We start from the raw sequence: 24,496 nt of genomic DNA, 5'->3' as shown, positions 1-24,496 counted from the left end.
GACTGCAAAAAAAGGGCCATTAATTGTCATTTCATATTAACAAAAGGGGACACTTCCACTCGGGCCTTAACCGTTCCTTCAGTTTTGCAGACTGCTGTTGACCTGAATGTCCCATCCCCTTTGTCCGAGTGGAGTGGAGACTGGGGCGGGGACAGGGAAAGAGGAGCCATGATGAACAATACCGACCAGACGTACCCTCTGTCTGTGATCCCACTTTGTGGGGTGTGGGTGTGAACTGAAAATACAAGATGGTGGAAAATACCCCTAAAAGGCCTATGACAAGCTCTCAGGAGCTCTTGTTAGTGGCTCGTTCATTGGTTCTTGAGGGGTGGTATTTGGCCCCTGGCCCTTAGCAGTTCGTTTTGGCACTAGCATAATTATTCACTGTGCTAAAGAGCTCTATTCATCTCCCTTTGTCTCTCTTTCACCCCTCCCCTCTCCCAAGTTACAGATGAAAATCTGGTGGGTTTTCTTTGTTATTCTGACACAGAAAACTAATAATTGTCTCATGGAAACAAAAGGTTGTTCTCTGTCTTTTCTTTCCCGCTCTGCCTGTGACAGATCTATTGTCTCTCCTCTCTGCTGGCTTAGTTGATACTAAGTAATCCACAAAAGAAATATTTTGTGCTGGGCAGGGCTGAGTTGGTCTGGCTGGAGGCTCCTGCCAGCTCTGAGCTCAGCCAGTAATCCCAACATCTTCACAACAAAGAGAAAGGCATCTGTGCCAGTCTGTCCCAATTTCTCTCTGTACCAAAGGGCCATGTATATAGCGAGGTATGCTGCGATGGGGAGTGTCCTGTAATTTTCCAAACCCAGAGGCTCTTTAAAGCAAGTTACAAGAATAATTTCAGACGGGGGGGTGGGGAGGAAGGGAGGGTTTGATCCAGGAAGGTATATTCTAGCTGCTTTTATAGCTACTGGTGAGTTTTCACTCCCAGTTCAAGGCTTTCCTCTGTGTTTTGTTTCTCATTGCTTATTACCAGGATATTTGTGTGTCTAGAGCATTTTTCTCTTTCGCAGCCAGCCAGATTCACTCAGGGATGCCACAGTGATCCAAGCACTTGTGACGCCACAGTTGCTTCCGTGGGTTCCAGGCCTGCAGCCTGTTGACATCAGTGAGAGACACTCCTGTGAGCAAGAGCTGCAGGATCAGGCCCGCAGTGATGAGCTGTGATGTCACAAAATCTGGCTTGTTATAGTTCACCCTGACTCTGAGTTTCAGGTCCTCCCCCCACCCACCCCCACCCCGATGGTGCAGCAGGCCAAGGAACCGTCTGGTCCCTAGCATAGGCTAGAGCAATCCCAAGGCCTACTCTAACTGGAGCTCAGATTCTGTAGCCGTTCTAACATTCAATCAGGGCACAGGGATGTTCAGGTTGCACACCCAACATACCCTGAGATGTCCCTATCCTATGGACTGCAAAGATATAGGGTTGCCACCTAGGATTCCCCCTTTACCAAGGAAATGGCTGTTAAGCCAACTTTCATTATGCTGTACAGTGCTGGGATAGCATAAAGCAGGGAGAAACGTAACTGAGAATCAGGAACATAATGTATGTTACTGTTGTGTACACAGCTCATTACAAGCGATCATGGGTCTTAACAATCACGTGGAGACAAACATAGTGCACATGATAAAAGCAGGAGCCTGTCAGGGGTCACCAAATGAAATTAAGAGCTAGCAGGTTAAAACAAAAAGAAGTATTTCTTCACACGACGCACAGTCAACCCGTGGAACTCTTTGCCAGAGGATGTTGTGAAGGCCAAGACTATAACAGGGTTCAAAAAAGAACTAAGTAAGTTAATGGAGGATAGGTCCATGAATGGGTATTAGCCATGATGGGCAGGGATGGTGACCCTAGCTTCTGTTTGCCAGAAGCTGGGAATGGGTGACAATCACTTGATGATTACCTGTTCTGTTCCATTCCCTCTGGGGCACCTGGCACTGGCCACTGTCAGAAGACAGGATACTGGGCTAAATGGACCTCTGGTCTGATCCAGTATGGCCATTCTTATGTAGGATAGAAGAGCTGAATATAAAAGATAGCCCTTGTTTTTCCCACATACATATGCCTCTCTCGAATATTTACATACACTGGAAAAGAGAATTGGTGGAAAGCATTTTGCTATTATTATTTAGATTACATCTGTGTCCAGAGCCTACAGCTAGGCTGGTGCCCCATTGTGCAAGGTGCTGTATGTACAGAGTAAGAGACAGGTCCTGCTCCAGAGAACATAGTCTAAATAGGTAAGCTGTAACTGGTAAACGAAACAACCAGTCAGGGCTAACAATAACAAAAGATGTTTTAGCACAGGCTAGCTGAGTGCACAAGTGGTAGCTGTAGTAACCTTCACTCTATATAGGCTTTGATAAAACCTGTTTGCTAAAAAGTGGGAGGGCTCTTTAAGATAATATGGTGACCTGAGGCCTTGTGATATGTGCCAGCTGCACTGGAATGCCTTTGACATCAGTGCAGAAAATACCCCATATGTAGAAAATAGATGAAGGAAAGAGAAACTTTCCAGTTAATTAGTTGTTTTCTTTCCCCTAATGCAGCAGCCTGACAGCACCATGATGTCAGAGGTATTACATAACCGGGCTCCAACAAAAAAAGAAACCTTTTGTTTAGGAGTGTTCCTCTCCTTTTCTGTCCCTTTCAGCCTCCCATTAGTGTGGCGCCCAGCCTTTGGTTATCCAGCACTCCATCGGGTGACTCATTCTCATGGTATGAATGGGTACCTTGTACAAGCATGTGCAGACACTTGCAATGTTCAGCTGAGAGCCAGTGGGGGGAGTTTAGGGCTGGGAGTGAATGCCTGAGATTGTACACTCCTATTAAAGCCCAGCCTGCGGATAAAACCCAGTTGTCCCTCCCATGCAGCTGCTGAATCCCGGCAGAAGGTGAAAGAAGAAATCTGACTCAATGGACAAGGATTCTGAGTTGGCAGAATCTCACTGGGGCAAGGCGTTTTGATTACCTGTGTCTTCTGACAAAAGGGGGAGCGCGGTGAGAAACGGAGGTGTCACTCAGCAAAAGACAAGCTGTGATGCAAAGGCAAATTTGTTGCCTCCAGTTCTTGCTTTTCCTAGCAGGGTTTTGTGGTGTTCTGTTTTTTGTAACCTATAGATGCATTTATTTGATGCTAACCAGGGATTTTTGGAGGGGTGTGTACCTCCTTTTGTGGGGCCAGGGGTATAATAATACATGGTATGCTGTAATTCAGGACTGAGGGACAGTTGGAGCCCGAAGACTGGAATTCCAGGGAATCCCACAAAACGGAGATAAGGTGCATTGGCAGAGATGCCTGGCTGTTTGGGGGGTTGCAGGCACTTGATGGGACTTTGCTGGTACAGCTAGATATCAAATCCGATACTGTGTTTCCCATGCAGAACCACATGAGGCTGCAAGGAGAACAGCATCGGGGTGGGGCAAACATGGGACTTTCCAGCATGACTTCTTTCTGTGAAATAAGCTTGTGCGCATGGGGCAGTGTCTCTGACTGGTTCCTAGTGGAGTAAATCACCATCAGAACTGACACTACCTGACAATTGTAGCAGAAGGGCCACAGTTAGAATGAGTATGTGACAGTCCCTAGAAGAGGTCTCTCCAGCTCTGGGCAAAGTTCTCTGGTGGGGCAGTGTGTGGGGAAGATGACACTGCTGAGTGCTGTGCGGTGCCTGTGCTGTGATGACATAGAGTATTACAGGATGAGCCCAAATTTAGGCCCTTGGAGCTGTAGAATGACCTGGCCGTAGCTGCTTAGGTGACCATCGCCATGGTGACATGACATTCAGGATAGTAGCTTAAATGAGAGCAGGGCATAGCCCTGTTTTCTGAGAGAATTTGGACTCGTGGTGTACATGATACTTAGATCCCACGGCACCGGATGCTTTAGAAAGAGAGCACTGGTTGGTCTCCAGGGATGTCAGTTTGATATCTTCACCAAGATTAAACTTACATTAAGAGCATTTTTTGAAATTTTAAACAGACACAAGGGGTGTAAAAGATTAAACAATACGCCCAGGTTCAATTAATCCCTTCTGTATCTCACTGGACTCAATAGAGTTACACCAAGGATGGAGGTCAACCCTCCATGGTTAATTGTTGTGGGTGAAATTCACTTCTAGGGCTTACGTACCACTGTGACTAGTTCGGTGTTTGCACTACTTAAGGTTAAGCTCCGTTATGAGGGTTTACTTGGTACCAGTGTGGCGCATAGGGATGAATTTCACTCTGTGTAAGTAACAGGCACATTTCAACACAGAGCTCCAGTGCTGATGTTTCATTCTGCATTCTCCTCTTAGGTCCCCGGAGCAAGGAATTTCCCACCCCAAATCAGGAAGCATTGCAATTTCCAGATAGTGCCACCTTGTTGCATTGTTTCCTCCTTTGAACAATTGGCTGACTATTGAGTACAAAGTCCCTGCAGTTGCTCTCTGCACTGCAGCTTCATCCTTGGCTTCTGCTCAATTTCAAGAGCCTTCCCCATAGGATGCATAGTTATTCTGGGGCTCCCACCGCCTGGCGCAGTCAGATGTTCCTCTCCTATTTAACAAGCTAATGTTGAGTTTCTCAGAGCAACTGGTGCAGCTGCATTTTGGGGGTGGGGTGGGTGGCATCTGCAACTGAGCTGCTGCATCCATGGAATCCAGTTAGTTGCATTTAATTAGTTATACATGACTGCTCATAGGAACGACCATGTCATATCACACCCATGGTCCATCCAGCCCAAAACCCTATGTCCGTCGCTGGGTAGTACAGGCTGCTTCAGAGAATGATGCAGGAGCCCCTAGAGAATAGGCAATTATCGATTAACTTGCCCAGAGTGATAGTTTCCTCCTAACACCTTTGAGTTATGCCCTGAAACATGAAAATTTAGTTCTCTTATACATTTTCTTTATCCCACCTAATGTGACTGGGGATGTTCTTATCCAATCAGTGTCCTGTCTCTTTTGGAATCATGCTAAACTCTTGCCTTCGTGATACATTGTAGCAGAGAGTTCCTCACGCTAAGGGTGCATCATGTAAAAAGAGAAGTCCTTATATCAATAAATGTGTTACTTTTCAATTTCATTGGATACCCCGTAGGAAAAAGGGTAAATAGGAACTGTCTCCTCCAGTTCAGCTGTAATTTCTGTCTTGCCCTTTATTAGATACACTTATATCACTACTACCCTCATCTTTCCTTCCTCCTTTACTTCCTACTCTTTGATAAGCCCTCTTGTTGCTGCCTGTCTTAAATTACATTATAACCTTTTCCATGCCCAGCACCCAATACAATGAGCCCCTAATACAGATCAGGTCCTTTGAGAGCTGCTGTAAGACAAAGAATAATACTGATAGATTTAAGCCTTTTTCCTGATCATCTAAATTTAACTTCCAGGACTTCTCTCCCACCCTTCCTGATGCTCTCTTTTAACAAAAACGATTTTACCATTGTCTTGCAGTACTTCATATTGCTGCTGTGCATTTTCCTGCTTGAGATCATTGCTGGAATCCTGGCCTATATCTACTACCAACAGGTAAGTGGATGTCGAACTAAGAGGATCAATCCAGAGAGAGCGGGAGCAGCTACTTATCACCCAATTTCTATTTAGAGATTGGGCCTAAGCCAACATTTCAAGGGCTTTGAATCCGTGGTTTGGTTTGGACCCATCTATTCCTCACCCCAGCTTGATTCCCTCCTTATTCACATCCCCCAATATACAAAATGCATCAGGTTATAAACCATATTTGACAAGGCCTTAGTCTGTTACGTGAGTATTTGGGAGTCAGATGAAGTTCAGCTCCTTCCTGCACATCATCTTTTCTCCCCCCTCCCTCTGTGAAGAGAGCTGTTGGAGTGAATCCTCTTGTTTCTAGTACAGAGGATCAGCCTGAGGATTTTTCTGATGTCCGGAAAGGAAACAAGGGGCAATTGTAATTATAGTTGTGCCGTCTAGAATGAAGCAGAACATAAGAATGGCCCATCTAGCCCAGTATCCTGACTTCTGACAATGGTCATCAATGGCAGATGCCTCAAAGGGAATGAACAGAACAGAGCAATCATCAAGTGATCCACCCCTATGGATCACCCCAAGTGATCTGGCAGTCAGAGGCTTACGGATGCCCAGAGCATGGGGTTGTGTCCCTGACCATCTTTACTAATAGCCAAGCAGAAACGCTCCCGGCTAAACCCAGGAAGCTCATGGATGGGAAATGGTCCAACTGGGGATAGAGCAACACCGCCACAACTCAAAATATCCCCGAGGGTCAGCTGCAGTCGTAGACAACTGAGCTTGAAATCCCCACGAGGGAGCGATGGCTTCATGTTATCACGCTGGATATGGCCGACGAGAGGCATACCACTTGGGAGGCTCCCTCAGACGAGACTTCTCTCCCCCACCCTTTGAGGGAGGCTGGGTGTCTGAAGAGGGCAGACTGTTGGAGATTGTCTGAGGAGGTGTGTCTGACAGGGAAGTGTACATTGCAGAGGGGTACAGGCGTTTTCAGTGGCTCTGTGCTCACATACTGTAGGCTTCCCTGGATTACACTCTTAAGCTGGGAACTTTCATCCTGCCTCAGGGCTCCCAGACTTTGCCCCCCACCTCCCACAAAGGTGACATTAGCAGTTTGCTTGTAGCTAAAGAGCTACGCCTCATTTGTATCAAGTGAAATACATTCCAGCTGCCTCTGTCTTTAATATGGAGGATCGGCCCCATGGAGGCTATTGGATCCAGAAAGCCATGCTCCATCTGGACCTGAGCAAAGACTAAAGTAACACATGGCAATGGATGAAATGGTGGAAACTTCTTGGATCAAGGTGGAGCGTGGCATGCTGGGATTGTAGTCTCTGGCAGATCCGCAGGCTGCTTTGTAGATCACCCACTGGCATTTGGCTTACTAGCTACACTGATTCCCCAACCCCGCTCTTTTATGTAAAAGTCCTTCCTTCCCTGGGCTCCGTCTGCTTTCTCTCTTTGCAGCTGGTTTTCTTTCTCCCCTTCCCTTGCTGTCGCGTCCAGTGCGTGCGTATAAACTGTGTGTTTCTTTTGCTGTCTTTGTTCCATGCTGCAGTTCTTCCCCGTGAGCCCGCAGGTAACTGCTTTTCTCCTGAGTAATATTTCCGCTAGTGGACTCTGTCTCTTTGTTTGCCTTTGGTGCCCATGAGCTGCCAAACTTTTCTTCTTCTGTTTGCTCCTCTAAATATTTTGCACTTCTAAAGAGCCCAAGATCTCAAAGCACTTTGTTAATGAATGAAGTCTCGCATCATCTCTGGGAGGTAGGTGTTACTCCCATTTGACAGAAGAGGGATGAAGAACCACTACTACATTCAGCAGATTTGAAGTAGGGGAGAAAAACTCAGGCCATATTCCCCCAACCCAGTGTAACCGAAACGTTCTTTTCCTGCATTCCACCCCACAATTATTGTTTATTACTAAGAAATACATGTACATAGAAAAGCTTTTTCCCTATCTGGCCTTTCCTCCTGTTTGGTTTATTCAGCGATGCCATCTACACGCATGATGATGTTGTTCAGGAACATGGGAGAATTGTGATTTCACAGGCACTGGATTATGGCATCGTTACTAAATGGACCAGGCAGGAGGAGGCTGATTAGAAAGGAGGCAAATTTTAGCCGTATTTTGTCTATCCGCAGGGATGGGCAGGAAAATACCAGAAAAGGACATAGCAGTCTGGTGGTGCATCAGCCAGCTAGACAGAGAGAAGTTTGTGGATACATTAGTGTGCGTGTGTCACTGTAAAGGACACTTTCATGCTTGATATGCTCCACATATCAAACCTTTCTGAGCAATGTCATTCTGGCTTTCTGAACCTATCTCTAGTATCACAAGGGCTGCTGCAGTCTGGGAGGCAAGAGTCTTAAGATCCCTCCTCGTGCTCTCAATCTCCTTGTGCGACATCCCTTTCAATCTCTGATATAAAAGGTATGTAGACTGCACAACTTCAGTCCAGCAGGTCCAGGGCTCTGAATTCCTAACACTCCTAGCCAGATCCTTTTGGATTTAGTTCTCCGGCAGCCCTGTTTCCGGAGGCGTGAGAGCCCTTTGATCCTAGAGGAATATTCATAAGGCAGGAATGAGATTTTTAGAGAAGGGCAATCCTGTTCTGCGGCAGGCCTGTCCCTCTGGATGGCATCCCTTTCAATGTGGAGGCAGGCTCATGCTGGCCTTGCAGGGCAGGGGAGAATGATGCTTAAAGAGTCAGGAGAGGCAGAAATAAGTGCCTGTGCTTTCTTTGAACCAATAGGGACTACACTAGAGGCAGGGTTATAGCTTCCACAAAGTTCTCTGCTGTTCTCCAGGAGTGAAGATGATAGAAAATATAAAGGGGTGATGATAAGGAAGGTGTCTGCCTCATGATTTCACCTCTGCTACCCCTTTTGTTTAGCTGAGTATGGAGCTGAAGCAAAACCTGAAGGACACCATGACCCAGAAGTATAGGAAGGAGGGAGAGGAGGGCGTGACCAGCGCGGTGGACAAACTGCAGCAGGAGGTAGGCCTCAAAGACACAGGGAGAATTAAACCTATGATAGAGCTAAAAATTATACCATCCTTAGATCACTGGCTCCTTATCATTAAAGAGATAACGGTGTTCCCCATGTCATGCTGTCTGGAGTGGTCAATGACCGTGAGTGCCAGCCTCAGGGCAGACTGTCAAAAAGCAGGGCAGAGACCCCAAACTTGTGGTATGTTCTATAATTGGATTTCACCAAAGCAGTAACAGATGTGAACGCCCGGATCACTGTACTAGTCTTACCATGAAGTGACAGATAGTCGCCTTGGGCACTCTGGTCTATCTTGCTACCCAAGCAAGACAGACTTAGTGACAAAAGGTCACTTACAACAAAAATCACTAAATATTCAGGTTGCTTCCAAGAGAATGCTTTTGTTTCCTAGGTCCAGCCCTTGCGAGAATCCAAACAGCAAAGATATAACCATTTTTTCTTGTGAGCATCTTTATATGCCCTTCCCCCAGAGTTCAAACTGATGGGATGAGTGCTCCTCACATAACTTCTTCATGGGTGGATGGGGCGATCAACAAAGTTTTTGTCCTACGTTGGCCCATTTAGTCTTGATAGTCCTCCTTGATGGGCGGGGGAACCACGTTTCCTGCCTAGGTTCACCAATTCTGAACAGGCATTTTTACAATTATAAAGCAAAACTTTCATATTCCCTTACAGCATGGGATACAGGCATTACAAATAAGATTAATGCATGCAGCAACTTACAAGCACTCTATTGAGTCTAAACATTAAACACATCCTTACAAATCTAACGCCTACCTTGAACAATATTAACATAGAAGGTGAGTGGGTCTGGTTTCCAGCTATGAATTTGTCAGTGCTCAGCTCACGCCACCAGCCTTGGCAAGATGGCACCTGGCTTACCAGCATCACACGCCACTATCCCCAACTCAGACAGGATGGATATGATGCTGCATCTGCTGTCACAGAGACTGGGACTCCTGGGCTCTGAGCTGTGTGATTGCTTGAAAGGGGAAGGGTGACATTCACATCACTTGCTGAATGAACTAGTTCTGGCCAGTTCAGTATTGATATTTGCTTGCTTCCAACAGGATGGAAGTGGAGGAGTTTGGGGGGAATTGCTAATGTTAATCAAGCTTCCCAATACCCTGCAGAGTGAAGTATAATGACTGAAGTGCCCTGTTGCTCCAGGCACTGCCAGAGAGTTGGGGGACTGAGCGATCCGAATGACTGAATAGTCTTGATAACTTCATAATCCAGTACCTCTCAACCCCTCCCCAGGAGATATGCCCCTTGCTATAGACCTGAATTTACCTCCAACCCACACCAGCCTGATGACCCACTGCCTGACTCTCACTTCTGTTATGATACATGTCCATGAGACATGCAGGGTCACTGACGTGAGGTTCTCAGGAGGGTTGTACAGGCTTTAGAACGGACTCCCACGTCACCGGGGTGGCCTACCGGGGCGCTTTCTCACGTTCCCCGTTCTGGTCTGTTTTCTCATGCCTCGTGTTAAGGTGTTGAGCGGCTTGGTGTGTATTCTAGTACTTGGTGTCTCCTGATTCCGTTCTCGAGGTACGGAATCCATGGAGCTGAGGACTTGGGGCTCGTTCAGGTCACAAGTAGAGAGAGGTCCAGTCTTCAGCACTCAAAGCACTGCTTTTGTCAATGAATAATACTAACCGGCAGTTCTGTAGTGCCTCCTGTCTGAGGACCCTAGAGCAATGCACAATCGTTAATCCGGGCCTTGCCGCTCTCGGGTGAGTATTTTACAGGTTAGGAAGCAGAGGCAATGTGAGACTAAGTAACTCACTCAGTGCCCTCTGTGATGGAGATAGGAATTGAGCTCTCCTTTCCTGATTCTCAGTCCTTGGCCACAAGCCCACCTTTCTCCTCATCATTGCCATCAGGATGTGAGTGCGCTGAGGGGCACACGGATGCAGCCCTTTATGGTCTGAGGGCATGAGTTGTTCCCATAAATGGGATGAGAGACAGACAGCTGTGCGGGGACCCACCCAGGGAACAAGCTCATTCTGCTGACTACAGCTACCCCCTAGGTTGTGGGTGTGCTGAACAGCAGAGTTGTCCGCAGTCATCCGTCATTTGATTCAACGCGAGCATGATTGATGCTGTTCAGTTTTGTTGTCAAGACCAGAAGGAGCTGCAGACGAGGCCCATCTCTGTACAGAGAAGTAAGTGGCTAAAAGAAAGGCATTGTGGATATTTAAGGGACATTTTTAGGAACCTTAGACACGAAGGTCGCTCATAATTATAGCAGCTCATAAAAACACAGGCAGACATAAGCAGCCGGACTGGCCAATTGACGACGCTCTGCGGGGGATGTAACTAGGAGCTGGGTGAGGATGGATGTAGGGGATGGTGCTGTGCTTTCAGGTGACAAACTGCTGACTCACCCTGTGCTCTTGTGCACATACAGTTCAAGTGCTGCGGCAGCAATAATGCTACAGACTGGAGTGAGAGCATCTGGATCAAATCCGCGGAGGCCGCAGGGCGGAAATTCCCAGACAGCTGTTGTAAGACGATAACAGAAGGGTGTGGCCGGAGAGACCATCCTTCCAACATCTACAAGGAGGTAAAGAACAAGCTGATGTCAACATTCCCAGGATCACACTGCGGGGGGACCTGCTGGGCAGACTGGTTTGGTGCTTGCTTAGGGCTGAATGCGAAGCCTACTGAAGTCAGGGGGTGGGCAGGGACTTTCCACTGAAGACTTTAGTTCTCTAACTTTGTTCCCCACCCCCGATCCCAAATGCACCCATCCGGGGAGGAGAGGGAAAGGATACTATTAACCTTTAAGCACCAGGAATCAGGGTGTCTTCACTCCAGCCACAAGAGCATTACGACAAGTGCTATAGTAATCACAGATGTCATGGGTGTGGGATCAGAGCTGATGTCCTGAATAAGCGTGGTACAAGTTACCTAGGTAGCACCTTGCAGATGGGAGTGTGGATTGGGCGTGTAGTTCATTTAAAATCAGTGCAGAAATTGCCTTCCAGCATTAAAAAGCTCGAGGAGCATGTTAAAGAATCCTGTGCAGCAGGCAGCGCTAGCGACTCGCAGCACAAGTAGCAGGGAACTTGGTTGTGGTGGGGAACATGACGCTGACAAGAAGTGCACCCCAGGAAATGGGGAAGGGAAGAGTAGGAAGCATGTTGCTGATGGGAAAAGTGAGGCTGGCCTAGTGCTTCTCCTCTTCAGTTCCGGGCAGGAAACCTGGGTTTGAGTCCCACAATGCATGTGGCATCTCAGCAGCTTTGGCTTTGGTAGGCTTTGAACGGAGTCCCATCCAGCCCTCATCTAGAAGGGTGCTGGGTGCTAGGATGGTAGGGTAGATGGATTTGGCCTCCAGCATGAAGGAAAGAGAGGTCAGAAGAGGAGGGAAAAGGGGTGTTGTAGAGTCAAATTAGTACGGTCCCTGTTGGCTAGAGCTGGGCTAGGCAGTGTTTGGGTAGAGGGGAAATCCCTCTTTACTCTGACAAACAAAATAATCAACAAATGGGTAGCTAAGCACTCATCAACCTGACTCGTGGAGGGGTGAGGTCTTGCAGGGGGAATTGATTCAGGCACCCACAGTATTGTTGCCCCTTTTTGACCCGAGCGGCTAGTCAAATTTGGGGCCCTGAGGATGTTCCAGTTAGAAGTGGGAAGTGATGGAGTCTGGTATTCTCTTTAATGCAATCGTGTTTATTTACAAGGAGCACACCAAGTCCTGCTTCTCTTAACACAGGAGGAACTGGGAACAAAAGGAGCCGTTTTTTAGTTAACCACCCCAAGAGAGACCCCAAAGGTCTCTCTAGTTTTCCCCAAGGTCACACAGGCTACTCCTTGCTTGGCTTTCTTGCTTTTGGCCTCTGCCTCCCTCTCCGAGTACTGAGTGGAACCCTGCTCCCACATGGGGCAAGTTTCTGGGCAGGCTCTAGTAGGCCTTGTTTTAGGTGTGTCCCCGTAACTGTCTCTTACAGCTATTGTTCACACATAGGGTGAACAAGGTTTTAACTAGCCTATAGCAAAGTTTCACCTGGCTCATAACAGTATAAATACATTTGCCTCAACCTAGGGAGTGTTCACTGGCTTTCTAGCCTGATTTTCCCAGCAGCATAGCCAGCGCCCTAACCTGTGGAGTTAGCACCGTGGCTGGCTGCCTTGAGACAGGTAATTAGAGGGGTGTGGAATGCCTGCTGGAATCTTTTCCTTGTTTATAATTTTCCATGATGGAGACACCGCAAATGAAGAGGTGGCCCCTTAAAGTCGGATATTCCTTCTCACAGGGCATGTGCATTCAGCAGGACTCACACGAGGATTAGACCGTTTTAGCAGCATGAGTAACATTTGCCGCTAAGTTGAGCAGATCAGACAGATATAAGGGAAATCAGCCCTCGTGCCTCAGGGCATGAATAGTGATGATGGAACCTGAGACTCTGGTTCAGCACAGTCGCCTGAAGTTCAGCTGCTTAGCCAGACTGCTCTGAGCTAGGAATGTCAGGAGGAAGGGGCGAGCTCAGGAGATTTGTTGCTGTGAGCTGGTTGGCTAGAACTGTGTAGAGCCTCTTGCCTGGCAGTTCCCCCACATCTGCTTCTGGCCCCAGCAAGGAAGCGCAGAAGTGAAACTAATGACAGAGGGCCCACGAGGCAACCCTGAGACAGCATAACGGGGGAACCCATGTCAGAGATGGGGTTCGGGGCTGCCTTTTTGACCTCTCACTGCCCGCACAGCTGCCCCGTTGACCTACAAGGTGGGTGGGGTAATACCTTTCATTGGACCAACTTCTTCTGAGCCACATGGAGCTCATCTTGTCTCTCTCACCAACAGAAGTTGGTCCAATAAAAGATATAACCTCACCCACCTTGTCTCTCTAATACCCTGGGACCAACAGGGCCACAACTACACAGAGAGAGCGCCCAGGGCTTTAGAGGCTGGGTTAGCTGGGGAGAGAGCCCGTGGGTGGTGGGAGCCAGGTTAGCTGTGGAGAGCAAGAGACCGTGAGATAGCCGGGGGCTGGGCTAGTTCTGAGGAGCGAGAGCCCATGGAGTGGCAGGAGCTGGGTGAGCTCTCAGGGGAGAAAGCCTGCATGGTGGCCCCCAGGCTTTGGCTAAGAGGGGGTAGTTCAGGCAAGATTTTAGTGGGTTTGAAAAAATTAGACAAGGGTTGGGTCATGAAGGTGGTAATGGCTCCAGAATGGGGCAGCTGGGGATAGCATAGATTTTGAAGTCCAGCCATGGACCAAGCAGGACCTATGCCTCTCAACCCCTACCTCCTCTGCCTGTATGTTACACTCCTGTCCCCTCCCTCCGTCTCTCTCTGTAGGTTGTAAGCTCTCTGGGGCAGGAGCCTTGTTACCCTCTGTTTGGAAGCTGCCCTGCCCTGTCCCACAGAAGATCTGCCTCACTAGATTAATTCACTTAATCATTTAAAGACCCTTGGATCAATATTCAGCCAACCCTGTTGCTGCTTCTGTTTCAGCAACGACTTGGCAAGGCTGGGAGGGGAGCAGGCTGCCAGCCAAGGACACAATTACAAAGATGAAGGCGGGCAGTGCCTGACCTTTTTGGGCCCATGCCTCCCCATCTCATCGCTCTTAGAAACAATCCTACATGGAATTCTCCTTTAAAGTGCTGCTGCTGTTTTAGGAGACCTTGTGGCTGGTCCCAACTGCAGTTCCTGGAGACCTGGGAAGGGCTTCCTTGCCCTTTTTCAGGTCAAAGCCATTACAGTCGTAGGGTGGAGCCTTTGGGGTCACTGGGTATCGATGCAGTATCCCTTGCAGGCAGGTTCTGGCAAGGATGAGACCTTCCAAATAGCTTGGGGAAAGATTTCCTCTCTGCCACCAGAACGCAACTCAGCCCCAGGCGTATGGGAGGTCACCCCCTCACCCACCTCTGGCTGCAGGGCTGATGTCGGTCTCTGTGAGGGGACTTGCCTCCCCATCGCCTGTGCCCAGCTGGGCTGCTGTCTTAGCCTAAGCTCTGCAGTCACTGCCTTGCTCACTTGCCATTTGTAAGGCTGTTGCCCTGGACCTATTGAAGCCTGCTAGCCATTTCTGGGGAGCTGCCAGGCTCCCTGCTATAACAGTGGTTACTGTCCATGCTGCATTGTTACATTCTGTATCTGTAACAAGGGTGGAAGTGTAGATTATGAGCTCTCTGTGTGCTGTCTGTACAGCACCTAACACGATGGGACATTGATGCCTGACTGGGGCTCCTGGATGCCACCATTACATAAATAAGAATAAGTTGTATCAAGGAATCCGTCCTGTTAGTTTTCACTCCCATTCATTCACCCACCTTCTAGGGTTGCAAACGTTGTAATGCATGAGGGGGCAAGGGATTAAACCAAAACTAACTCCTGTCTATTCTGCCTGTTCCCCCCACAGGGCGGCTGCATCACTAAGCTGGAAAACTTCATCCAGGAACACCTGAAAATTATTGGAGCGGTGGGGATTGGCATTGCTTGTGTTCAGGTAAAGGGACTGACTGCTCGGGAGTGGGGAAGCTTGGCCCACGTTAGAAGGACCCTAGGACAGTGAAGCACCATCTGCCGAGCCCAGAGCATGGCTAGGAAGCTATGGCACTGATTCGTTGGAAGTTTGGTGTGTGGATCTCCACAAACTGCTAATCTAAACTTGTGGGATCCAAGGTACAGATGCCCTGAGCTAGTTTCCTTCCTTTGTGTCTATAAAAATGGAGGCTTTAACTATGCTTCCAAGAGAGAAATTCCAATGCTAAAATCCAGTGCAGTGGGCTGAGGAGAGCTGAGCTCCGGGTTTGCTCTGAAATGCGGACGCGGCCTGGGTCCTGCTGTTATCTATTGCAGTGTGAGGGAGACCTCTAGTGGGGACCCTCCACAATTACCAGCATAGATGTTGCCGAACCAGAGTAGTTTTATGCCTGATTTTTTTCCTTTGCTTTGTCACCAGAGGTGAACGGTGCTGTGGTCTTGTTACCACTGTGAGGATAATGTGAAAAAGTGACACACATTCCAGGGGCAGTACATGTCCTTTTAGCCTGCCTGTGTCTTAGAGGAAAGGTGCAGGGTGTTCTCTCTGGTTCAAGATTCAGGCTTTCCCAGGGGAGCGACAGTGGGATATGATCTCAGTTCCCCTTTTTCTGGCTAGTAACCGAACTGCACCAATTGGATGTCTGTGGCTGGTTGTAGGGGGAGACACCCTGCTTTGCTCATCATCTCCTGCTGTTTTATTGAAACACAGAGCTTGGGTTTCCCAAATGCTCAGCTCATCCATTGAGCACCCATTGCAATCAAGGTCCAGTAGGAACGTTACGAGCTGCTTTCTCCTCATCCTCTCTACATCCAGAATGACCCCTCCCCTTCCAGAGTTCCTAGAAGTACAGTCAGTTCTCAGATGCTTTAAATCCAATGGAGCCTGATTTTCCAGAGGTGCTGAATACATGCAGCTCCCAGCAACTTCAGCTGGAGTTGTGGGTGTTCAGCACTTCTGAAGATCAAGGCCTGTGTCAGACAGAGGAGTCAAACTGGCCTCTGTGAGAAGACCCAACTGGCTGATAGCTGTTAATCCGTTAGGGTACATAGACCCATCTTTACACAGCTGCCCCTAAGCACACATCATGTTTCTCCATCTCGTATCTCCTCACCCTTTAGATCTTTGGAATGATCTTCACCTGCTGCTTGTACAAGAGTTTAAAGTCAGAACCATACTAGGAGCACCAGAAATCCATCAGCTGCCCCTCTACCACCACCCTCAATGTCTGTCAACCCCACCAGCTTCTACCCAGCAGCAAAGAAACATCAGTAACTTGAGGACTTCCCTTCCTTATGAAGTGACTCTTGGATCATCCAGCACCTACCCTGCCTCGGCCAGAGAAGGCCACCCTCCTTGAGGTGGCACAGGACGGCCAGGAGTTCAGGGGGTTCCCTGTGTGTTCTAGAGCAATTGAACTGCAGATTCCACTCTGCTAGAAGCTTTAACAAATCAGGCCCATGTTGCAACCTCAAAGAGAAATCATCCAAGCCCATTGGGGCCCAGCTGTTGAGGTATCGGGATTCCACACAAGAACAATGGTTCGCTCTGGCTGATAGACCACTCAGCAGCCTGTGCGCCGACCATGAGGACGGATGATGTCTCTGTGCTGGGTGGGAGCCCACATCAATTTTCACATCCAGAAGGTTCCCCTTGGGCCATGCCCATGCCCTAACAGAGCTATATTCCATCTATACCTGCTCTTGTCAGTTGCTGCCGTCACCTCTCTCCATCTCCCCAGCAGGAGGGTGACCTGCCAGAACTCTGATCTTGCCCGAGGTGTGGTCGACTGGGGTTACCTTGCCCCTTCTTCCTCGAAGCCTCCATCCCACTCAGAGCCCATTGGGGGAACAGGGGCTCTTTGCCTTCAGTGACTGGAGAGGGAGCGTTCAATCATTTTCAGACTCTCTGCGATTTATATTTTATTTAGTGGTTTCCAGTGTAAATGGGAAAAATTAACTTGTCCCCCACTCCTGCTCCCTGTCTGACAGGCCCTACAGTGGGCCATGAGGGGAATGTGTTGTACCTTGCCACATATGGGTGTTTAAATCCTTTGCCCTTTCAGTTGCCGGAATGGCCTACTGAAACACCACTCCCCAGAGAAACCCTCTCATGTGACGAGATACTCCCCAGCCATATGGATTAATTCCTGCCCAAGAGAGACAGGTTTGGAGGCTGCAAAGGAAATGCACTAAGGGTTTTGTACAGGCCTCCCTGGATCTCATTAATCAGTTAGGCACTCTCTGGCTCTAATTAAACCTGTAACGCTGCTTTCTCATTCCTCTCACCCAGTAACCTGCAGGGTCAGCTTCATCTGACTGCAAAATAGACTTGGTAAAGTGGTAGTACCAGGGGATGCTAGTTAACTGTCTGGTTAGTGTAAATGCATCGTGACTTCACTAGAATCCGTGACACTTTTCAGGGGAAAAGATGTCTGTTGCCAACATAGTCTCTCCCTATGGCTGTGAACCATGGTGCCAGCTGGGTGCTAGCTTGAATTCCTGGCAGCTGCCCTGCTGCGCAGGGATGTTGTTCTGAATCGCCGATGTTCCATCGATGCTTCCGAAGGATAGACCCGGCACACGGGCACCTGGCAGGCTTTGCTTGATGCAGCTGTGAAATTTACATAGCACCTTTAGAGACGCATGGGTGAAAATTGGGTCCTCGAATGCCCAAACTGGTAATTAGCTCTGAAGTGAAACTAAATCAGGAATGGCTGCCTTTCTAAAAAAAAACGTGCTGAAGTTCAACCTTCAAAGATGGGTTTGATGCAGGAGTGCTTCCCATCATAAGCACTGTCAGTAACCCCCTTCCATCCCAGGCATTCACGCTATGCACCCAGCACAGCATCCTATGCGCGGTGACCCCTGCTCCAAACGATTTACTACGCCACCCAGCACAGCAACAGAGTCATGGCATTCCCTGGAGCTGGATCCTATACCCTTCCATGCTCTGATTAAGTTTTGCTTCACAGAGATCTCTGTGGTCCTGGTGCTGGAGGGGAGAAATCACAAGCTACTAAGACATGTAATTTACCCCTGATGATCAGCAACTGCAAATCCCATCCCCCAAACTGATTACTCCCCTCTCAGTCCCTTCAGAAGTTGGCCAGGGACAGCAGATCCAGGGTGAAGTGATGACTTAAAAGCACATGTTGGGTTGTGCAGTAAAGTGAATAACGCAGGGCTGTGTGGGTTGGCCGCCTTGAGAGTCCCAGCCTAAGAGTGTCTGTGGGTCCTTGGAGACACTTCCTCTGTCAGTAAGAGTGAACAGAGGTGGAGTGTGGGTTGGGAAAGTGCGTTCACTGCAGGAAGACAGTATAAGCTGAGTGACTTATTCCCTTCCTTGGCCTTTTGTTATGGAGTTTGTCGTGGCTCTGGGCACATACTGAGACCAGCAGCCGGACAGTTAACAGTTGTGGAATCCCCCAGTGTCCCACAGGGCCTGTTACACTATCAGGAGGCTTTGCTCCATATACAGAAGCCTCCCGGTAAGAGGTTAAAAGGTGATGAGGTGGGGGGGAAAAATCAGGGCAGGTGAAACTGGGAATCCCCAATGCAGCAGCAACATGAAATCATTCTAGATGCTAAGGCAGGCAAAGAGCATGGGGGAGGGGCATTTTTGCCCCTGGGGTGGTGGAAGGGGGAAAGAGAACCTAAATTATTACAGAACGCTCTAAAGGATAAAACTCTAAATTATTGCTCGTTTTACACTTCAGTTCCTGAGAAGTTGACTATTAACAAAAAGGAAAATACTGAGCACATTGCTTGAAGCAATATTTCTAGTTACTTAAGTGTGTATTGCTAGTTGTCTATACCCACTCCCTGGAAGGCATACTGTCCAGAGGGAGGGAGTGACCAGCCCTTTGTCCGCTGAGCTGTTTCCCCCATGTCATAGTCATGGTTTGTTTGTTTTTATAACTCACTTTAAGTTGCTGGTCAATTGACAATAAAGCTAAAGACTCTACTTATCCTTTGTACCAATACCAAAGAGATAACATGCAGTCGTGGTTTCGCAGGATTGCAGGGTCCACAGCGACAGGAAGGGTCTCAGAGAAAACAGGCCAAAGCTGGGGGTTCACGATCCTCAAAGGGGTTGCAAACAACTGTGAGGAAATCACACCAACCCTGCCCTTCCCCTATTGCTCAGTGGGAGCGGGGGTCTCCATTGGAAAAGTGCTGATCTACAGGAGCTGGTTTGCAGAGTGCTGAGCACTTGCGGGTCCTGGGAGCTGTTGATGCTCAGTGCTCCTGGATATCCGACCCTGCAAGGTGCTGAGAGCCATTAACCCCCATTGAAGCCAATACAAGTTTAGAGCATTCGGCACTTCCTGTTCCGCAGCAAGAGGCCTGATCAGAGCTCATGGACGTCTATGGGAAAACTCTCATTGGCTTCACTGGGCTTCGGATCAGGCCCAGGCTGAAGCATGTGTCTCGGGGCACGAGTGTGCGTAGTATACAGTACACACTGTAAATAACAAGGGATGAATAAATAGTGAGCATGGGACAGGATAAAAAAACCTGCTGGACCCAGCTGGTCCTTCAAACCTGAACAAGTTGATCTGGGAGAATAGAGTGGGAAGCAGGAGACAAATTAATTCCGTGGCACTGTTTAGCCAGCTTGATAGGGGTCCAGTCCCGCAAGGTGCTGAGCCACCACAACTCCTAAGGTAGCTGCGGACCCAACAGCTCATGGAGTCAGGCCCTGAGTGAGCGCACACAGCTGTTTGCACACACTGTGCCACATGCTCAGCTTCACATTCATTGCCCTAGTGAGAAAGGCCCTGCTGTCCATGACACATGCAAAGAGTGACAGCAGAGGCAAGCTCAGTACAGCTCCCATAGGCTCTGCCAGGGGGCAGCTCCTGTCCAGCCCAGTGGCTAGTGCTGCTGCCTCTGGCCTGCTAGGGGCTGTGTTCAAGTCCTGGCAGCAGCAACAGGCAGGATGTGCGTGAGCAGTGAGTCCAACCCCTGGCCAGAGAGCCCTGTTCCGTGGTTAATTCTGCTCTACCGGCTGACCACCAGTCGCACCCACCCACGCACACTACTCTTAACTGAAATCCTCCACGTCTGGTACAGGGGCTTTCACTGGCTACTGCAGGTCAGTGGAATGCAGCACCAGTGTGTTGCTATACGATGAGCTCTGCTTCTGTCTTGGGGCCTGTGCTGCAGGGATGCATTCCTGTGTCTGTGGCCTGGGCACATGTGTGCCCTTGGCATAACTCACAGCAGTCTAGCCTCAGCCCTGGATGTGTGCACGGAGAGTGCAGGAGCAGATGAGTCTGGCAGCCTCTTTGCAGTCCAGCTTTGAGCTCACCCAGTGTTTGCCGTAGGAATTAAAAATGACAACTGTAAACCACAAGTGCCCTCCTTATTAGCCCTGTGCCAATGTCATAGGAGTGAAAGCCTGGAGAAATGTCCTGCCATTAACGTGTCTGACCACAGAGTGGCACTGTGCATCCCACATAGAGTCATTGCATGAAGCATTGCTGCATCCCAGCTAACCGAGCTGGGCCTAATGCAAATGGTGCAGCTTTAAGGGGTGCGCCTGCCAGGCGCCTCGCCAGACCCGAGGAGAGCATATTGCACGTAATTCCAGAAGTGGAGAGGCCTCTGCTCCCCTCCTCTGATGGAAGGAAGTTAGTCGCAGCTCTAGAAAAATGTGCATTTTCACATTACATGGGAGATTTTGTTATTGCAGACTGTGCCAAGGTTGGCCTGGGGCATGGGGAAATGTTGCAATGTACTCAGGCCTAAAAGGGGGGGGATATGAGAGCAAAAGCCTGTTCAAACCACCTTATGTAATAAATACAGTTCTTGGTTCACCCTTTGCCTGTCCTTCCCTCATGTTCCTAGCTTTTCCTCCCGGGGCAGTTCACAGGCATTGGAACTGGCCCAGCCAGAAGTATCACATAGCACTTCCTCCACTGAGCACCATCGGCTCGGGATAAGCTCATTCACTTGTACGTCCTGCGCTCAGGGCAGGCCAGTTACACTTTATTGTTACGCCCATCACGGTTCTAATTGGCTTAGCTCTTGGAGCCCAATGGGCACACGACAAAATCTCTGGTCCCTTTGGGAGTGTTGGAAAACACACCATTCTGACTGGGATAGTCCTCCTCACCTTCACACCTCAGGATAACCCCACTGCCCCTCCTCATTGTCGTATGCTTCACACTAACCCAACTGCCCCTTCCCTGGCCCCATTGTCCTCTCCCCAGTGCCCTCTGCCCCATACTAACCCAACTACCCCCTCCCCATTGCTGTATGCCCCACACTAACCCAATTGCCTTCTCACCATCTTCCTGGAGATGCCAAGCCAAGAAAATGTATTGGGATCTCTACAGAGAGCCCCACTCCTCCCATGTCTCCTATTTAATCTGGAGGGTTTCCCAAGAGACCTCGTAAAGCTTGTTTCTTTTGCAGCCTATGAATTCCCCCCCTCCCATCTCCATCCCCACTTACTCCCTCTCTTTGACCATGGGGCTGCCCATAATATCGTTCATCCCCTTGATCAAATGAATTATTTTGTGGCAGTCCAAGGGCCCGTGTTATACAGGTCGGACGAGATGATCACAGTGCTCCCTTCTGGCCTTCGGATCTATGAATCTGCCTCATGCTGCTCTGCCCTCCTCTTAGTGCTCTGAGTGGGGTTCAGCAAAGCACACTGCTTCATGGAGAACTTAATATTGCAAGCATCTTAGTTGCAGAACGGTGCTTTTAGCCATGACTGATGTTTTGTATAACTGTTTTTGTACTAATGTGGATGGCGGTTGACACTGAAATCGGGATTTGCGAGATGTTAGCCCCTTGCCAGGGCACCTGTTAGCATTTCACTGCCAGCCGCCTGTCTTTGGTTCACGGTGCACTGGTTAGCACGGCTCGCACAGGGACTGAGGCACTGCACACGCGTCACACATTGGTTAGCATTGGTCAGGTGTGTGCCTGTGAGGTGCACGTGTGTTGCTCACTGCACCGCTGGCTAACATTGCTCACACGCGGCCCTGGGAGCTGCTATAAGATGCTAAATAGCAATTGGGGTATTACTATTCTGCTATTTGTAACCTGGCCTATTTCCATGCTATTAAAGTGCAGCTATTATAACCTCCAACTGTGTCGCTTTCCTCTTTGGAGAGAGGTTACTGCAGGAAAAACACTAGCTAATAAAGCTGTTCTGTTTAAAAGCCACATCATGACTAGGGGCTGTGGCTGTGTTGGTGATATCTCCTGGCTTGCTGGGAGGGGAGGAGGAATAGACAACAGAAAGATCTATGCAGAGTCCCTAGAAAAGGTAAATGGGGGGGGGGGGTTATTCACTTAACCTATAATCATATGAACAGCAGGGATGGCTGGTGCCCAACAAATGTATTCAATGAATCATTGTTCAACCATTAAGCATACAGGGGTTTAAAATCTTCTTACTCACTGTAAATTTGTTAGTCTCTAAGGTGCCACAAGTACTCCTGTTCTTCTTTTTGTAAAAGAAGCGTGTTCCCTGGCATCGTAACCACTGCCTACATTAAGGGAAAGAAATTCACACACTGAGCACATTAAGATCAGTTGCTTTCTCTCTTTCTAATCGCTGCTCCATGGTACATGTGACGGGTTGGATCACAGAAACCCCCTTGGGAGCTGCCACCCGATGTGCAAAGACTACCCCTGCTCCTGTTTTCCCTGCCAGCTCAGGACTCCAGCACCCTGTCTTGCTGAGCCAGACACTCCTGTTTGGCTCCAGGCACAGATCCAGAGTCTGAATCTCCTGTCCCAAAGCTGCAAGTTTACCTGAAAACAGCTCGCAGTAGTGCGCTTGTCTTTAGCACTCAGATGCCCAACTCCCAATGGGGTCTAAACCCAGATGAATCCGTTTTATGCAGGGCAAACTCATAAATTGTTCGCCCTCTATAACACTGATAGAGAGATATGCACAGTTGTTTGCTCCCCCAGGTATTAATACATACTCTAAGTGAATTACTAAATAAAAATGATTTTATTAAATACAGACAGTAGGATTTAAGTGGTTCAAAGTAGTAACAGACAGAACAAAGTAAGTCACCAAGCAAAATAAAATAAAATGCACAAATCTATGCCTAATCAAACTAAATACAGATAATCTCACCCTCAGAGATGTTTCAGTAAGTTTTTCTCAGACTGGACACCTTCCAGGCCTGGGCACAATTCTTTGCCCTGGTACAGCTCTTGTTGCAGCTCAGGTGGTAGCTAGGGGATTCTTCATGATGGCTTCTCTCTCTCTCTCTCTCTCTGTTCTCTTCCCCCCTTTATATATCTTTTGCATAAGGTGGGAACTCTTTGTCTCTCTGGGTTTCCACCCCCCCTCACTGGAAAAGCACCAGGTTAAAGATGGATTCCAGTTCAGGTGACATGATCACATGTCACTGCAAGACTTCATTACTCACTTGCCAGCACACACATATACAGGAAGACTCACAGGTAAATACAGCCATCTGCAGACAATGGGAGTCATCAAGATTCCAAACCATCATTAACGGTCCACACTTTACACAATTACAATAGGCCCTCAGAGTTACATTTTATATTTCTAGTTTTAGATACAAGAGTGGTACATTTATACAAATCAGATGATCACACTCAGTAGATTATAAGCTTTGTAATGATACCTTACAAGAGACCTTTTGCATGAGGCATATCCCAGTTACTTACATTCACTTATTACCGTATTTTCTCTAAAACTGTCTCAGTTACATTATATTGACTTATCAAGTTTTTATAAAACCATATGGACTGCACAACGTCACAGTACAGACAATAGCTTTTCAGTGCTGGGCATTTCCAGCACCACTTGCTAGCAGCAGGTGCTATTATTCACACTGAAGGAAAGATTCCTGCATGACCGGGAGAGTGAGCTATGTTCCCGCATGAAATGCTGGTTCCTCTCAAGTGCTAACAGTCTTGCAAACATACCCTGGGGCAGGATTTCCCAAACTCTGGACAGCTGAGCCACCATCAGGAAACAAATCCACAAGCATCTCCTTTCAGTTCGGCCAGGTGCTGTAAAAGGCCTACCCAAAATAAGGGCTCACCTAAGCAGATTGTGCAGGTCTTCACAATATACGTCCTCTCTATTGTTACATGTTTTGGAGAGCAGCGATATAGTTAACAATGGTGGTATGTAAAGTACCATCATTGGTTTCTGAATTAGCACTCAGTGAGGTGAACAGAACAGCTTGGTCTTCAGCACTATTGTTTCAGGCTCTCTGCAGACTCAGGCAGACATTACAGCATTGGTTACACTTAGGTTACGTGTTGAAGGTTTTCTTTGCAATTGTAACAGCTCGAGATGAACTTTTTTTTTAAAATGTAAGCTGAGACTTTGGAGAACAATTGAGAAGCATGGCTCACCCTATGTGCCCTCCAGGGTGGGAGTGCCCTTAATGCCATGCTGGGGCATTTACTCAGTACTGACTAAGAGGGAAGAGTGCCCTGGACTGATTCGCAAGCATTATTTCTTAC

At 48.4% G+C, this 24,496-nt stretch overlaps 1 protein-coding gene across 2 annotated transcripts in view; it reads left to right on the top strand.

Moving 5' to 3' along the window:
• Positions 1-22,115, top strand: part of CD151 (CD151 molecule (Raph blood group)) — a 61,123-nt gene extending 39,008 nt beyond the window's left edge. For both annotated transcript variants that reach the window (XM_034770351.1, XM_034770350.1), the window contains 5 exons: positions 5,450-5,524; positions 8,394-8,498; positions 10,931-11,086; positions 14,886-14,972; positions 16,130-22,115. In XM_034770351.1, coding sequence (XP_034626242.1) covers positions 5,450-5,524; positions 8,394-8,498; positions 10,931-11,086; positions 14,886-14,972; positions 16,130-16,189 — 483 coding nt within the window. In that variant the 3' untranslated portion in view covers positions 16,190-22,115. The remainder of the gene's footprint in view (positions 1-5,449; positions 5,525-8,393; positions 8,499-10,930; positions 11,087-14,885; positions 14,973-16,129) is intronic.
• Positions 22,116-24,496: the final 2,381 nt, after the last annotated feature.

The sequence above is a fragment of the Trachemys scripta genome, chromosome 4 (assembly GCF_013100865.1).
Source record: "Trachemys scripta elegans isolate TJP31775 chromosome 4, CAS_Tse_1.0, whole genome shotgun sequence".
NCBI lineage: Eukaryota > Metazoa > Chordata > Testudines > Emydidae > Trachemys > Trachemys scripta.
The sequence above is the reverse complement of the archived record's forward strand: the minus strand, read 5'-3'. Positions and strand labels throughout refer to the sequence as shown.